Source organism: Musca vetustissima, unplaced genomic scaffold (genome assembly GCF_032173495.1).
Source record: "Musca vetustissima isolate MV318-11 ecotype Yass unplaced genomic scaffold, APGP_CSIRO_Mvet_v1 utg117017, whole genome shotgun sequence".
Lineage (NCBI taxonomy): Eukaryota > Metazoa > Arthropoda > Insecta > Diptera > Muscidae > Musca > Musca vetustissima.
The window spans coordinates 1-17,235 of record NW_026875021.1 but is presented as its reverse complement, the minus strand read 5'-3'; the positions used below and the strand labels follow the sequence as shown (position 1 = coordinate 17,235).

General features: G+C 36.2%; 2 protein-coding genes across 2 annotated transcripts; one reads left to right on the top strand and one right to left on the bottom strand.

Moving 5' to 3' along the window:
* Positions 1–3,806: 3,806 nt before the first annotated feature.
* LOC133337536 (probable dolichyl pyrophosphate Glc1Man9GlcNAc2 alpha-1,3-glucosyltransferase) lies at positions 3,807–7,126 on the top strand. The gene is made up of 4 exons (XM_061545754.1): positions 3,807–3,885; positions 3,943–4,857; positions 6,402–6,512; positions 6,577–7,126. Exons 1-4 carry the CDS (start codon positions 3,809–3,811, stop codon positions 7,124–7,126), a joined length of 1,653 nt encoding a protein of 550 aa, XP_061401738.1. The 5' UTR covers positions 3,807–3,808.
* A 2,566-nt stretch (positions 7,127–9,692) lies between these two features.
* LOC133337535 (matrix metalloproteinase-15-like) lies at positions 9,693–10,774 on the bottom strand. Its single transcript, XM_061545753.1, has 4 exons — positions 10,543–10,774; positions 10,294–10,472; positions 9,888–10,233; positions 9,693–9,820 (listed from the first exon to the last, which is right to left on the bottom strand). Exons 1-4 carry the CDS (start codon positions 10,772–10,774, stop codon positions 9,693–9,695), a joined length of 885 nt encoding a protein of 294 aa, XP_061401737.1.
* Positions 10,775–17,235: the final 6,461 nt, after the last annotated feature.

The following is a 17,235-nucleotide window of genomic DNA, read 5'->3' as shown; positions in this document are numbered from 1 at the left end:
ATAATAAATAGATTTTTATCAGTGCCCAGTTCGGTTCGGACAGCAGCTAGTCTTTGGGGTGTGCTGCTGGCACATCGTAAATGTAAATGCATTTTATTTACTTGTGGGGGGTTATGCATTCGTTTAATGGATGAGTTACGACTTGTTGATGTCAATGGGGCTAAATTAAGATCTAAAACAAGGTGGAGTAATAAAAATGGCACACGCTGTCCATTCATTTATCTAACAGATGGTTATCGCCTTGTGGACACAGCGGGGCAAGTAGCGTATAATAAATCATTATCTTATTTGCATAAGATGAATTTAAACGTGCCAATATGTGGGAAGTTTCATTAAGTTTAGCCAGGCAACCAGAGGTACACAATTGAAAAAAATCTATGAAGTTTGTTTGTAGGAATAATAAGAAGAAAGGATTTTGGAGAGATGAACCATAGGGTATCACATGTGTTATGAACGTTGTGAGGATACATGAACGGAACGAAAAAACACAACATTTTTGGGCATTCAAAATACCCCTAAAATTGGTCTAGACCCTTAATGGGGGATAGGACAAGACATGTATATACAACGGTTAGACAATGCTTCTAGGACCACCAAAATACCTAAAATGGGGTGGGACCTTTATATGGAGTAGCTCACATATTTCTAAGAATTTTCTGTGCAGAAAATTACCACTCCGATTGAAGAATGGAACTAAATCCTTATTTTTTTTTTTTTAATTTTACTCTCTACGAACCCGGAATGCCAAATTACAACCACTTCGATAGGAAAATGTTTCAAAATCCCAAAATGCATCATAATCTTTATATAGGGGCTATTTTAAAGTCATATAATGAAAGTTTCCTCCAAATATGCTTTTCACCCTCTAAGGACCACGACCTTTATTTTAACATATGTAAAGACCAATATTATAAACATGGACCTTTATTGACAATTTTCATTTTACATTTTTCAAACACCAACTCAGAATACAAATGTACAGCCCATCGGTAAAAAACGGGTAAAATCTACATAATACTATAATATTGGCCAATATATTATATCTTTAATAACCAATGGAATGAACAATAACCAGTAAGGAAACTCCAAAAGTCGGACGGGGCCGACTATATGATACCCTTCACCATTTTGGGTACACACAAGAGATGTCAATATCTACAATATCCTGTAGAAAGAACAGACATAGAATCTTTGGAGGAACATTAACATGGAATCGGGCAAAATTAAATGTGTTACCTAGATAGATATTTGAACCAATTGAAAAAGCCCCATACACATACCATTTTGAAATCAATAAAAATGTCATGTAAAACGGGCAGACTTGGATTCTTTTGTGTACCATTTGTATGAAATCGAGTAATATTATGTATGGGAGCTATATTTAAACACACGAACCTAATTGAGCAACCGTTGCATACACCATTTGTTTTTTGTTGTCACTCTATATTTAATTTAATACCCTCTTCCAAATTTCGCGTGAATCAAACAAATATAGGCCCTTCGGTGCACCATTTACATAAAATCGAACGAAAAAATATATATGAGACCTATATCAAAATCTGAACCGATTTCAACAAATTTATCACATATTATTTATCACATAGCGAATGCAATAAAGCATTCGCTTACCAAATTTTGCTCAATCGGACAAATATTAAGAGTTTGGTGCATCATTCACTATATCCAAATCTGAACCGATTTTAACACAACTTCGCAGACATAAGTATGGACCTGATTCAGTGCGTTGTGCACAATTTTGTCCCAATTGGATACATATTGGGAGTTTATTGATTTATTTACATAAAATCGGGCGAAACTATATAGGGGAGCTATATCTAAATCTGAATCGATTTTCTCCAATGTCAATAGGATTCGTCCCTGGGCCAAATAAGTGAACTGTGCCAAATTTCATCCAAATCGGAAAATAAATGCGACCTGTACTGTGTTTCACAGTGGGGTGAAGAGTATAAAAAATAAATGAGGTTTGATTTCTTAATTTTTTAAGATACAGTGAACATCTTTCAAAAGTGAAAAACAAGATACTTACGCAAAATTCGTCATAAAGTGGTCTGGGCCAAAAAATCGATTCTTTCACCCAAAGATTATATTGTAAATACTTAGGAAATTATATATATTAATCCTTATTGAGACCTTTAAATATCAATATACTTACATGTTCCAGAACGTGCAAGAATTCACTATTATCGAACAAATATGCAAGAATATGTATACGGGAACATACTACTTGATATGTTATTATACCCTACACAACTATGTTGTCAGGGTATTATAGCTTTGTGCAGCCCCAAATGTTTGTAACGCCGCGAAATATTGGTCCTAGACCCACCTTTAAGTATACCGATCGTCATATCTCGACTAGCTGAGTCGATCTAGACATGTGTGTCCGCCCGTCCGTCTGTCCATTATAATTTGTAAACACGATACAGGCCACAATTATGGACCAATCTTCACGAAATTTTGCATGTTGGATGGGTTCTGGCCAATGAAGACCCCTATTGTTTTTGGAAAAGATCGGTTAATATTTAGGGGATGAAATGGACCAAATACTAAATTTTTGTCGGTTTTTCTGGTCGCTCCAGAGGCCGCAATTATGGCCCAAACACCGAATTTTTGCATGGAGAAGGGGATCGGGCCAGAGAATAAGCATGCATGTTTTGATAAAGATCGCTCAATATTTAGCGGGTCAAATGGACCCTGACTTTTGTGTGAAAAATGACAAAATTTGTATTCTATGGCATATATATTTACTCCTGGAGGATGTAGACCCCAGGAGTTGATAGCATATCCAAGAGGAGTGGTTGGCCTTTAAATTGATACCAAATATAGTGATGTATCTACTCAGATGTGGGAGTTACAGTCAAATATTTACAGGTGCTTACGTATTCAGATATTATTTAGTAACCCATTACCACATTAGAGGGAGAAATATCGCGCTGATGGCTTTGAAATTGTTCATGAAGTTCCAGTTATGGTCAAGAACAACGCCTATAATTTTCGGTGATGATCAGATTAAAATTTTTGGATGAAATGGACGGAGAACATAATTTTTTGTGTGTTTTCGAGTAGAGTATAATCCGAAAATCATAACACAACCCACCGTGAAGGTAATCTGGACAAGTAATTAGAAGGACTGTACTGAATATTCGAAAAAAGTAAGGAAGAGGTGTTGTTAACCTCTAATCGGACAAGAGGGGGCAAATATCACGAAATATTACTCAGACTCGGAATAAACATCCTCAGAAAGTTAGAGTTCGTGGTAGTTGTGTAGGGTATCGTATGGTCGGCCCCGTCCGACTTTACTGCTCCGCTCACTGGTTTTTCTATATTTTTTAAATCGATGTTATAAATAAAATATTTGCTAATAAATAAATTTATTATTTGGTCTCTTCCAGAACCTGTAAGAATGTGTAGCTTTTTGCTACGGCAACAATTGTTCCTTTATGATATCGAAGAAAATAGTAAAAATTAGTAGATTATAGCAGTAGAGAAATTTATTTTATTCTCAGTAATACGAATTTTAAAATTACTATTTCTATACTGTGAACCACCCTAACAGCAGCAGCTGTTGTCGCACCTTTAAATATCGTTACCATATCGATAATATGGCAACACCATCATGGCACGTCATCGATAACACAGCAGCTGATAAGAATAACAAAAAATTACCATCTCCAAAAACACAGTTTAAAAAGGAACTAGTTCCTTAATGTAATTCATTTGGTCCATATAGCCGGTAAATTGTACAATAAAAAACATTGGTATTCCAAGGTAAATTTGGGTGACCATGATGGGTTTGGAGGGTTCCCTGTTGTGGCCTTTGTTTGCATTGGCATCATGTGTGAAATTAATGCTTGTTCCGGCATAGTAAGTATAACAAAATTCGGGTAAATTAACTATCTACTGACAATCATATTCTTACAGCCATTCCACGGACTTTGAGGTACATCGTAATTGGTTGGCCATAACCAACTCACTGCCTCTGAAACAATGGTATTATGAGGCGACCAGTGAATGGACCTTAGATTATCCACCATTCTTTGCCTACTTTGAATGGGTGCTATCAAAATTCGCTGCATTTGTAGACCCCAAAATGTTGGAAGTCAATAATCTTAATTATGCCTCAACGGAAACAAAATATTTCCAAAGAATATCTGTAATGGTTATGGACTTTATTTACATGTATGGAGTATGGCGTTGTTTAAGATCCCTTAAACTAATGGGCGTGAAAATGCATCAAGCCTCTGTGGAAGTGTTTTTACTGCTAAACATTGGTCTCATATATGTGGACCACATTCACTTCCAGTATAATGGATTTCTTTTTGGCATTCTACTGTTGAGTATAAGTTACTTACTCGAAGAACGTTATGTCAAGTGTGCATTCTTCTTCGCATGTTTGCTGAATTTTAAACACATTTTCATTTATATGGCACCGGCGTTTGGAATTTACCTGTTGCGTCATTATTGTTTAGATCCTAGTAAAAATCCATTATTTGCCTTTGTGAAATTGCTGGCAGCTGGACTGACACCATTTGTGGTCTCGTTTGGACCATTTTGGCAACATATACCGCAGGTGTTGAGTCGTCTATTTCCCTTTAAACGTGGTCTGACACATGCCTATTGGGCACCGAATTTTTGGGCTCTTTATAATACTGCGGATAAAGTTGCTGCTGTTGCGTTGAGGGCTCATTCAAAATCTGGTGCATCAACCACATCGGGTTTGGTCCAAGAATTTGAACATGTCGTATTGCCATCTGTTCGGCCGATGGTCACATTTGTCCTAACTCTTGTATCGATGATACCGATTTTGTTAAGTCTGTGCCGTTTTAAACATAAGAGGTAAGTTAATTTTTGGGAAAATTGTTTCAAGGACTAACAAGGCTATTAGCATATATTTTTGCCTTTGGAATATAAATGTGGATATTGTTAGAATATATTGGAGTAGAGTATCGCATTAAATTTATATTTATAAAAAAACTTGGGCTATAAGCTTGGATTTTGATACCCTTCACCACACTGTGATTTGTAACACTCTTGTCCGATTTAAGGAAAATGGGGTACCAAAATCCCTATATATCTTTCGATTTGCACGAAATTTGGTATAGCCTACTGAATTAGGTCTAGAATGATGTGTGTTAAGTTTCCTGAAAATCGCTTCAGATTTAGATTTAGCTTCCATATATAGTTTTGCCCGATTTTAGGTAAATGGTGCACTAAAGTCCCTGAAAATCATTTGATTTGCACGAAATTTGGTATAGCCTACTGAATTAGATCTCAAATGATGTGCGCTAAGTTTCGTGAAAATCGGTTCAGATTTAGATATAGCTCCCATATATAGTTTCGCCCGATTTTAGGTAAATGGTCTACCAAAGTCCCTATATATCTTTCGATTTGCACGAAAATTGGCATAGCGTACTGAATTAAATTTAGTATGATGTGTGGTAAGTTTCGGAAAAAAAATGGATCAGATTTCGATTTAGTTCCCTTATATTTTTTCGTCCGATTTTATGTAATTGGTGCACCAAAGTCCCTATATATCCTTCGATTTGCACGAAATTTGGCATAGCGTACTGAATTGAGCCTAGAATGATGTGTGATAAGTTTCGGAAAAAATGGATCAGATTTCGATTTAGTTCCCTTATATCTTTTCGTCTGATGTTATGTAATTGGTGCACCAAAGTCCCTATATATCCTTCGATTTGCACGAAATTTGGCATATCGTACTGAATTGAGCCTAGAATGATGTGTGGTAAGTTTCGGAAAAATTGGTTCAGATTTCGATATAGCTCTAGCATATACATATATATTCGTCCAATTTTACATAAATGACACACCAAACTCCTAATGTTTGTCCGATTAACACGAAATTTTGCACAACGTATCAAATTGAGACTTGAATGACGTTATTGCATTTTGTTGAAATTGGTGCAGATGCACCAACAGTGCTGCTTACCGAATAGCGTGTATCAATTTTGCTATAAATCTTTTTCCATAAATTTGTCTCATGGTATGCAGGCTACTCTAAATCTGCCCGAATGAAATTCAATTTATCATAGGTTGCAGAAAGACTTCGAGGGAACATTGACATGCAATTGTAAGGCTACATATGTTCAATATACCCAATGTGAATCAAATTTGTATCATGTAAAATTAAACTAAAAAATACTTCTTCACTGCAACTTCATAAAGAATGTAAAAGCGTTGTATCTATCCTGTCCTTGCAACTTTTCTTTTTTCCAACTACTTCTTACTAAGAACAAAAAACTACAAACATGTCATTATTATCAGTATTCCCACTAATACCTACCTTAATTAAATTCCTTCCTACTGTTCAATGTTCTTGTCGTCTTCATTTTTTGTTTTCTTTCTTCTTTTTTTTGCAGAGATAGTAAAATTGCATTTATACGCGCCGTGGTAATTTGTTCGGCTTGTTCCTTTATGTTCGGTTGGCATGTTCATGAGAAAGCCATACTGATGTGTTTGATACCACTTTGGTAGGTAAAATGACATTTTTAATTAACTTTCAATCATTAATGGTGTTTTTATGTCTTCTTGCAGTTTCTTGTTCTGTGTCAGTGCCACGGATGCGAAATATGCCTTTATGCTAAGTGCAGTGGGTTATTTCTCTCTATTCCCACTACTGTTCCAGGTGGATTTATTCATCATACGCTATTCGTTGTATTTGGCGTATATGGCATTCATGTATTTGGCCTATGTACGTTTCTATCAGACATCACCCGGTATGAACCTGCTGGAAGACCTTTACATTTATGGTTTGGTATTGATACCAATCTATGAACATATTATTGGACCCATGACAGGACTAAATGACAAGTTGCCATTTGTACCACTACTATTGTATTCATCATATTGTGGTGTGGGTGTCCTATATTGTTTTATACGTTACTATATTTATGCATTAGAACCTAAGCTTGATACGACAATTATTAAGACTAATAAGCAAACACAACAAAAACAACAAACTAAATTAAAATCAAAACATGTAACAACTACTTCGGCTTCCAAGTCGAATGGTGGTGGCAATCAAGATAGAATCAAGACCACTGTAAAGTTGCCGGCAGAGAAGTCGAAGGAGAAACTGAAATAAAGTTAACTGCTGTATTGTTAGTACGAAATGGTTTTCTTGTTGTTCTTGCTGTACAGCCGAGCCATGCTGCGGATGCCCGTCGAGGATAGCCACGCTGTGGTCGTACTCGTTGATTATCATACAGCCAATAGAGATTATCCTTGAAAAAGTAAGTTTTTCCTGAAAAGTAATTTATAAAATGAGTAGTTTGCAGTTATTGTGTGGTAGTGTTTGAACATGAACATCGATTATCTTGTTGTTGTTGTTGTAGCAGCCATATTGCTTTTACACAACGGTAAATTATCTTGATTGTTTTGGTTGGATATTCGAGTTTCGTTAATATTTTAGTGATTTACCATTGGGTATTGTTGTGGCGGCATCAATATTTTCTGGTATTCCTGGCCATCGTTGCATTGACTTTGGGTAGCCCTCATCAAGTTGTTGTAAATAATCATTGTAACGCCAAAATATGGATCCAGAAAATATATATGTGCGATTATTTTTAGCTGGAAAATAATCAATTGATTAATTTTGGTAACTGATTTTAAATACTAGTTGATCAATAAATTTAAGGACTGGTCGAACTATAAGCTTGGATTTGTTAAACATATTTTTGCAAGACTAGTCGTTGTATCTACCTGCATTTTTTTAAATTATTTTTTAAAGGTCTAGTCGAGCTATAAGAGTGAACTTGTTATTAATATATTTTTTCGAGGACTAGTTGATATACTGAAAAATATTTGTTCAATGACCTAAGCGAGGTTTGTATTTTTTAATTTTTAAAAATATATTTTTAAAAGCAATTTAAATTAGGATTTTTGTTTAAACAGTTTTTCAAGCGCTAGATCAGGGTTGAGCAGAGATTTTTTTAAATAAATTTGCAATGGCTAAATAATCGTGGATTTTTTAATAGTTTTTCAAGGGATGGATGAGCGTAGATTTTTATACGCTTCACCACATGTGGTACAAGGTATTACGTCTTTGGGCATATGTTTGTAACAGGCAAAGGGAATCGAGGAAGACCCATGGTTCCTTTTGAGAATATGCATAGAATCACTTTCGATTTATGCATGTCCGTCCGTCTGTCGCTCTGTCCATGTCAAATTGTAAAAAAAGTACAGGCCACATTTTTGATTCAAATTGGATGATTTATTTGTTTGACAAAAGGATGAACCCTATTGAAATTGAAAAAAATCAGTTCAGATTTAGATATACCTCCCATATATATTTTCGTCCGATTTTATGTAAATGGTACGCCAAAGTCCCTATATATCCTTCCATTTGACGAAATTTGGCATAGCGTACCGAATTAAGGTTACCCCCCCCCCATTCTCGGGGTCAAATTTTTTTTGATTTAATACGATTCTACACTAATTCAAGAATGTCTCTACAAAATTTTGAGTGAAAATCTCAAGAACTCTTGAAGACATAGCCGATTTATTGTGTCAGCATCAAGTGACGGCTAAAGGGCTTCTCAAACTTTAAACGCGTTTTTCTCTTTTGCAAATGGCGGGCACGATAACTCAAAAACTAATAACCCAAATTTGTACACGTTTCTCTGTGAGTGTATAGCTATTGTATGAACTAGGATAAAGCCAATCGGTGAAGATCTTCCTTATTTTTTAAATTGGTTTTTGGTCAAAATTCGGCGATTTTCCAAAAATATTTTTTCAAAGGTCCGCCATTTTTTTAATCCTAGTTCATACGAGAGCCAGACATGTACTCTTTCTAACACCGTTGGAATTTTCGGATTCCGATGTTCCAGTGAGGAGTTATCATGCCCGCCATCAAAAATGAGGACTTTTCTTTAATTACAAAAAACAACAACAAAGCCAAAAACAAAAATTTTTTGTAAATTATTTTTCTTCTCTTTTAAATCTTCAAATATATATGTGCAAAGTTACAAACCTTAACAAGCATTGGTATTGATTTACCCGCCCATTGAAAATCTTGAAAAATTAAAATCGAAAAATTAATGTCGTGAAAATCGGTTCAGATTTAGATATAGCTCCCTTATATATTATCGTCCGATTTTAGGTAAATTGTGCATTAAGACCCAAAGTGTGGACGATTGGCACACACTTTTGTACAATGAACATAAGTTAGTATAACCATACGTGTGTCAAGTTTTCTTGAAATCGATTCAGATTTACATATGGCTCCTATATATATATATTTGTCCCATTTTAAGAAAATGGTGCACTAAAGACCCCATAAATATAAATTAATCCCGGGCATCGGTTCAGATTTAGATATAGCATAGCTTCCATATATAATTTCGACCTATTCATGTTAACAAAATTTAACATAGGTTGCAGAATGGCATGTGTAGGGATTGATGTTAGTCGGTTTACATATAAATAAAGATCACATTTTTAAGTTTGCTCAATTTCTTGTCAATGTTCCTTCTAAAAGGCGACGTCTGTTAGGATACATATGTACACAAAGTGGTGAAGGGTATCATATAGTCGGCTCAGTCAGACTTTACTACTTTTCTTACTGGTTTTAAATTTTTTAATGGCTAGTTAATAATAATTGTATTTAAAAAAAAACACAAAGTGTGTGGATTATAAATTTAATATTTGTTTCATAACTTACGCCACAATATTGCTGCATCCACATGATCAATGTTCACATTAAAGCCAAACAGACTGCTTAAAGACACAGGGCTAGTGTCTAATATTCGATCATTTTGATAATACCAGATTTGGTTACCTAACGAAAAACAGTATTATAAAAATATAAAAAAGTAGATTACATTGAAATCGTTTTCCAAAAATACCCGAAAAGAATAGCACTGTCTTATCGTAACGTTCATAACAGGCATCAATCTTCTTCACCTCCTCCGGCAAATCTATAATAACTTCCTGCAAACGTTTTGGGTAACCATCGAGAACACGATATTGGGCCGAAAGTTTCCAAACATATTGACCCTTGAAAATATGAACATGATCTCGAAAATAACACACGGCATTAAAATTGCCATCGCATATTGGTGGTATGGTGGATGTATAGAAGGATCTGTCTCTAGAATTTATGTCAGTGCTAGGATTTGATGTTGTACTGGGGAATGATGGAGAAAATGCATTCGTAGTGTCTGCCGTAGTACTGGGCCAATTAGTGATACTCTAAAAAGACGGATACATATTAGACATAACTCTTCATTTTTTATTAGACCAAATACATACCTCTTCCTCAGAAAATTGCCTGTTTGTTGTGTTTGGCATATAATCATTGTTAACGGTGGTATATTCAGTTGTCTCATATGAAATTGTGGTAGTTTCCACGTATTCTTCCTCCTCGTCTGCTTCTTCCATTTCTTCTTCATCATTAACAACTTCAACATCATCGTCTAATTTTTTGTTCACTTTAAAACAAATAATTGTATTATTGAAATTAATTAAAAATTTAAATTTAAAATTGTGTATGGTACTTACAGTAGGCCTCATACATAGCCAAGGTATCATCATAATTTAAAACATTATAATCCGGTCCTTTGTAGTACGGAAACATTATCGAACTATATGTGGGTGAGTGGGCCAAACCTAAACTATGTCCCAATTCGTGTAAGGCCACTGTATAAAAATCAACACCTTGGCTCAGCTCTGGAGAGTTTTCTCTCCAATTTTCATCTTCATCGAAGTGAACATCACCGCCCCATGAACCCATTTCGTAGGGATAGAAGGCATGAGCCAGAATATTACCAACACCATCAAAGGGGAAGCTGATTACAAACAAAATTAATTGTTTCTTTTTTTTATTTTATTGAATACTTACTTGTCACCATGATAGAGAGAACCAAATCCAATAATAATATCCGCTGAGGTATCATTTACCCGCTCAAATTTCAGATTGCTGTACTGAGACCAAACTTCAAATGCTCGAGCGATATCACGTTCTACTTGTCGGGCAGGTATTTTCAGTGATCGATTGCCAATTCTATAAAATTAAAATATGAGGTTAAAATGAAGCATTACGGAAATTTAGTATTCATATCATAGGATACACCGAATTTTCTTAATTGATAATACTAGTAGAGTAGTGACCAAAATATGTATTTAACATTTTATAGACTGAAACTAACATTTTAAACAACTATCTAATATAGCAGTACTATTTTTAAGAATTATCGCAAGGGGCGATTGCTAACGAAGATCACGAAGAAATTACAACACTGTAAAACGGCGGAAATCTGTAGGTATGGATTCCAAATGAAATTAAGACGTGAATAAACTTAATCATATCATTTCGAGACCAGATTCCTATGGCGCGAAAAGTTCATCAACAAGGATTCCGAATCTAATATAAGAAGTCATTAATGACAAATGTGTGTCATTATTTAAAGGCTCGAGCATGGGTGACCAACATTTAGTTCGATAGCGACACGTTAATAATAATATCTTTTGGAGTTTCCAAGCACTATTTGTGGCGATTTTTATTTTCGACCCAAACAAAGGGGAGGAATTAGGCTTCATCTATTCTTATAGGACGGCTGAATGGAATCTCCGGCTTAACATTGTGATAGATGGGGAACAGATTCCAACCGCCAATTACACCAAGACATTGACGGTAATATTCGACAGCATATTCAATCGCCTGTGAAAGTCATTATTTGCGTAGTCGCTGCAGCTCGATCCGTCTGACTATGTCGATGTCCGAGAATAGATGGTATAGCCCATGTTCCATTCGACGACGATGTTCACCATCGACGTAGATCGGCCCATAGATCTTCCAGAGAAATTTTTCTCTCAAACACTCCAAAAGCTGCCTCATGTGCTTGCGCAAGTACCCATGCTTCAGATCCCCACAACATATAAGCGTCCTGTAGAGTGTTAGTTTGTTCTGGCGAGAGGTGGCCTTGCTTTTGATTTGCTTACTCAGACCATAGTAGCATCTGTTGGCCAACACTATTCTCCCCCGGATTTGAAAACTGATATTATTAGTTTTGTTTATGGCGGTACCGAGGTATACAGAATCGTTCACCCCCTCGATGCTGTAGTTTTCAAGTTCCACAGTTGGTCCGAGTCTACTGGACTTCTTGCGCGTTGATACCATCAGCTTGGTCTTTTCGCCATTTGCTGCCAGTCCCACTTTGGCAGACTCCTTCTCAATTCGTTCAAAGGAGCTGTTACCGCCCACAATATTCGACCCATTATGTCGATATCGTTGAACAGGTTCTTGAAGGGCTCCGAGAGGTTCTTTTCTACTTTAACCGCTGATATTGTACCAGTTAAAGTTATCCTGCATAGCCGTATTAATTTTGCAGGAATTCCAAAAGCAGATATGGCTTCAAACTCCTCTGTATGGATAGAGCTGTCGAATGCGGGTTTATAGTCGGCGAATAGGTGGAATGTGTCTATGTGTTTTTCGTCGTGTTTTTCCAGGATCTGGCGCAGAGTTAAAATCTGGTCAATGATGGATTTTTCAAGGCCTGAAGCCGCATTGGTAAGGTCCAATAATGCCACTGACCATTGGCTTCAGTCGTTCACACAGCACGCTGGATAGCACTTTATGGGGAGGATGGGAAGGAGACATATTCCTCTATAGTTGGCACATATCGTATTGTGTCCTTTTTTGTGCACGGGACACAGGATGCTGAGGTTCCAATCATTGGGCATGCATTCCTCTAGCCAAATTGTACAAATCAGCTGGTACATGCTCCTGACCAGCATCTGACCACCGGTCTTGAATAGTTCGGCTGGTAGTCCATCGACAGCTGCTGCTATATTGCTTGGCTAGGTGGTATACACTATATACCGTCATCTCTTATAGGTTCTGGCGTATCTTCTTAACCGCAGCTATTTGTACCAGTAGCTTTTCAAAATGCTACTTCCAGATCCTCAGCACGCTATCTGTATCTGTCACCAGGTATCCTTTTTCATCTCTATGGGAGGATGTGCCTGCACCAAAACCTTAGGTTTGGTGTTTTACTCGTTGATCTTGATTTGCTCACGCTCACGTTTTTCTTGTTCTTTCTTCTATTTTCTGAAAATACGTTTCTTCTCTCTTCGTTTCTCCCGACAATTTTCCTTCGCATTGCGTGCTGGTACTGTCTGCATTGTTGCGCTGCGTTTTTCACCTCATGTTGTAGGGAGTGGACAGTTATTTGCACTGTTGCTTCTATATTACTATCGGGACAAGGAGTGATTTCGTCAAGCAAGTGGATAAGTTGAGCGGAGTACACTTCTGCTCTCTGTTGTGTTACCAGCTTTTCGACGTCTAGTTTCCGCGTTACATTAGATCGCACCTTTGCTGCTACATTAAGATGGGTGCGAACCTTGTCTGCCACCAGGTAATGGTCCGAATCGATATTCGCTCTCCGTATCGAACGTCTAAAACACTGGACGCATGCCTTCCGCCTATCACAACATGATCATATCGAGATACTTGAATCTGGTGCTGCTAACTACATGCTTTTTGCTGTAGTTCGTGAAGTCTGAATTTTCCGACGGTGGGACCAAAATTTTTTTCAGGGCAGCGGTCATATGCATTTTCTAGGCGCTCGTAAAAATGTCTTTGATCTGTTCATCTTTGTCTTCCGTCGGAGCATGGGTGCTTTTTCATAGTAGGAGGGGTTTTCAAAGTGTGGGCAATTAACGCAATTTTTTATAGCTCTTGTGGGTGAACTCGCGACACATATCAGCTCACTATTTCAACGGATGATGAAAGTAGCTACCCCGGGTGACACAGCGGGGAGGTCAGTGTCCGTAATTGAGATGAAAGAGGGAGCTATATAAGCCTGGGCTTCGCCATGTTAAAGCCAATCAGAACCGTTGCTTGGTATCTATCATCCCCTACGCCACCGGATGCGCCCCTATATTTCTTTTGATTTGCACGAAATTTGGCATAACATACTGAATTAAGTCTAGAATCTCGTTCGGTCATAGGAGTCTCGGCATATTGCCTGTTCCATTAGGGGGTCTCTTGAGCTACACAATGTAAAGAGTATAGATTATAGCTTACAAGATTTCGAATTTTATATTTTTAATTTCCCTTTTAATTTAGCCTCCGATTAAATCTGTTGATCAAATCTGTAGACATTAAACGGAATTTACTTACAAATATTTAATATGGCGTTTGGTCCATGTTTTTGCTCCGAAAATAAAACGTTTCTTGCGTTGTTTAATATTGCTAGGAGTTATCATATCCCGCTGTTGCAGATAATACGGTTTGCCCTCAATATCGGGAACACCACAGCGCGGCTTTGTAAAAAGCTGAATAGAAGAAATAAATAAAAACAAATCTTAAAATTTCAAAATGCAACAATAATAACAAAATGTAAACAACAATTTTAAATAAATAAAAAAGTACAACAAAATTCAAGTTCATTGAATTGAAAACAAAAAATGAAATGAATACAGACTCCAAGATTATCTTTGGCACAATTCCAATGATGATTATCTCTTGTTGTACAAATACACACAGACACCAAAGAATAAGCCGGCTAGGCGTATTTCGTATATGAAGCTTATCTTTAAAAAATCTACGCCTTAGGGCCTTGCAGATTGTTTCAAAAAATCTTTAAAAAATCTACGCCTTAGGGCCTTGCAGATTGTTTCAAAAAATCTTTAAAAAATCTACGCCTTAGGGCCTTGCAGATTGTTTCAAAAAATCTTTAAAAAATCTACGCCTTAGGGCCTTGCAGATTGTTTCAAAAAATCTTTAAAAAATCTACGCCTTGCCTTGCAGATTGTTTCAAAAAATCTTTAAAAAATCTACGCCTTAGGGCCTTGCAGATTGTTTCAAAAAATCTTTAAAAAATCTACGCCTTAGGGCCTTGCAGATTGTTTCAAAAAATCTTTAAAAAATCTACGCCTTAGGGCCTTGCAGATTGTTTCAAAAAATCTTTAAAAAATCTACGCCTTAGGGCCTTGCAGATTGTTTCAAAAAATCTTTAAAAAATCTACGCCTTAGGGCCTTGCAGATTGTTTCAAAAAATCTTTAAAAAATCTACGCCTTAGGGCCTTGCAGATTGTTTCAAAAAATCTTTAAAAAATCTACGCCTTAGGGCCTTGCAGATTGTTTCAAAAAATCTTTAAAAAATCTACGCCTTAGGGCCTTGCAGATTGTTTCAAAAAATCTTTAAAAAATCTACGCCTTAGGGCCTTGCAGATTGTTTCAAAAAATCTTTAAAAAATCTACGCCTTAGGGCCTTGCAGATTGTTTCAAAAAATCTTTAAAAAATCTACGCCTTAGGGCCTTGCAGATTGTTTCAAAAAATCTTTAAAAAATCTACGCCTTAGGGCCTTGCAGATTGTTTCAAAAAATCTTTAAAAAATCTACGCCTACGCCTTAGGGCCTTGCAGATTGTTTCAAAAAATCTTTAAAAAATCTACGCCTTAGGGCCTTGCAGATTGTTTCAAAAAATCTTTAAAAAATCTACGCCTTAGGGCCTTGCAGATTGTTTCAAAAAATCTTTAATAAATCTACGCCTTAGGGCCTTGCAGATTGTTTCAAAAAATCTTTAAAAAATCTACGCCTTAGGGCCTTGCAGATTGTTTCAAAAAATCTTTAAAAAATCTACGCCTTAGGGCCTTGCAGATTGTTTCAAAAAATCTTTAAAAAATCTAAATCTTTAAAAAATCTACGCCTTAGGGCCTTGCAGATTGTTTTGCAAAAAAAATCTTTAAAAAATCTACGCCTTAGGGCCTTGCAGATTGTTTCAAAAAATCTTTAAAAAATCTACGCCTTAGGGCCTTGCAGATTGTTTCAAAAAATCTTTAAAAAATCTACGCCTTAGGGCCTTGCAGATTGTTTCAAAAAATCTTTAAAAAATCTACGCCTTAGGGCCTTGCAGATTGTTTCAAAAAATCTTTAAAAAATCTACGCCTTAGGGCCTTGCAGATTGTTTCAAAAAATCTTTAAAAAATCTACGCCTTAGGGCCTTGCAGATTGTTTCAAAAAATCTTTAAAAAATCTACGCCTTAGGGCCTTGCAGATTGTTTCAAAAAATCTTTAATAAATCTACGCCTTAGGGCCTTGCAGATTGTTTCAAAAAATCTTTAAAAAATCTACGCCTTAGGGCCTTGCAGATTGTTTCAAAAAATCTTTAAAAAATCTACGCCTTAGGGCCTTGCAGATTGTTTCAAAAAATCTTTAAAAAATCTACGCCTTAGGGCCTTGCAGATTGTTTCAAAAAATCTTTAAAAAATCTTTAAAAAATCTTTAAAAAATCTACGCCTTAGGGCCTTGCAGATTGTTTCAAAAAATCTTTAAAAAATCTACGCCTTAGGGCCTTGCAGATTGTTTCAAAAAATCTTTAAAAAATCTACGCCTTAGGGCCTTGCAGATTGTTTCAAAAAATCTTTAAAAAATCTACGCCTTAGGGCCTTGCAGATTGTTTCAAAAAATCTTTAAAAAATCTACGCCTTAGGGCCTTGCAGATTGTTTCAAAAAATCTTTAAAAAATCTACGCCTTAGGGCCTTGCAGATTGTTTCAAAAAATCTTTAAAAAATCTACGCCTTAGGGCCTTGCAGATTGTTTCAAAAAATCTTTAAAAAATCTACGCCTTAGGGCCTTGCAGATTGTTTCAAAAAATCTTTAAAAAATCTACGCCTTAGGGCCTTGCAGATTGTTTCAAAAAATCTTTAAAAAATCTACGCCTTAGGGCCTTGCAGATTGTTTCAAAAAAATCTTTAAAAAATCTACGCCTTAGGGCCTTGCAGATTGTTTCAAAAAATCTTTAAAAAATCTACGCCTTAGGGCCTTGCAGATTGTTTCAAAAAATCTTTAAAAAATCTACGCCTTAGGGCCTTGCAGATTGTTTCAAAAAATCTTTAAAAAATCTACGCCTTAGGGCCTTGCAGATTGTTTCAAAAAATCTTTAAAAAATCTACGCCTTAGGGCCTTGCAGATTGTTTCAAAAAATCTTTAAAAAATCTACGCCTTAGGGCCTTGCAGATTGTTTCAAAAAATCTTTAAAAAATCTACGCCTTAGGGCCTTGCAGATTGTTTCAAAAAATCTTTAATAAATCTACGCCTTAGGGCCTTGCAGATTGTTTCAAAAAATCTTTAATAAATCTACGCCTTAGGGCCTTGCAGATTGTTTCAAAAAATCTTTAATAAATCTACGCCTTAGGGCCTTGCAGATTGTTTCAAAAAATCTTTAATAAATCTACGCCTTAGGGCC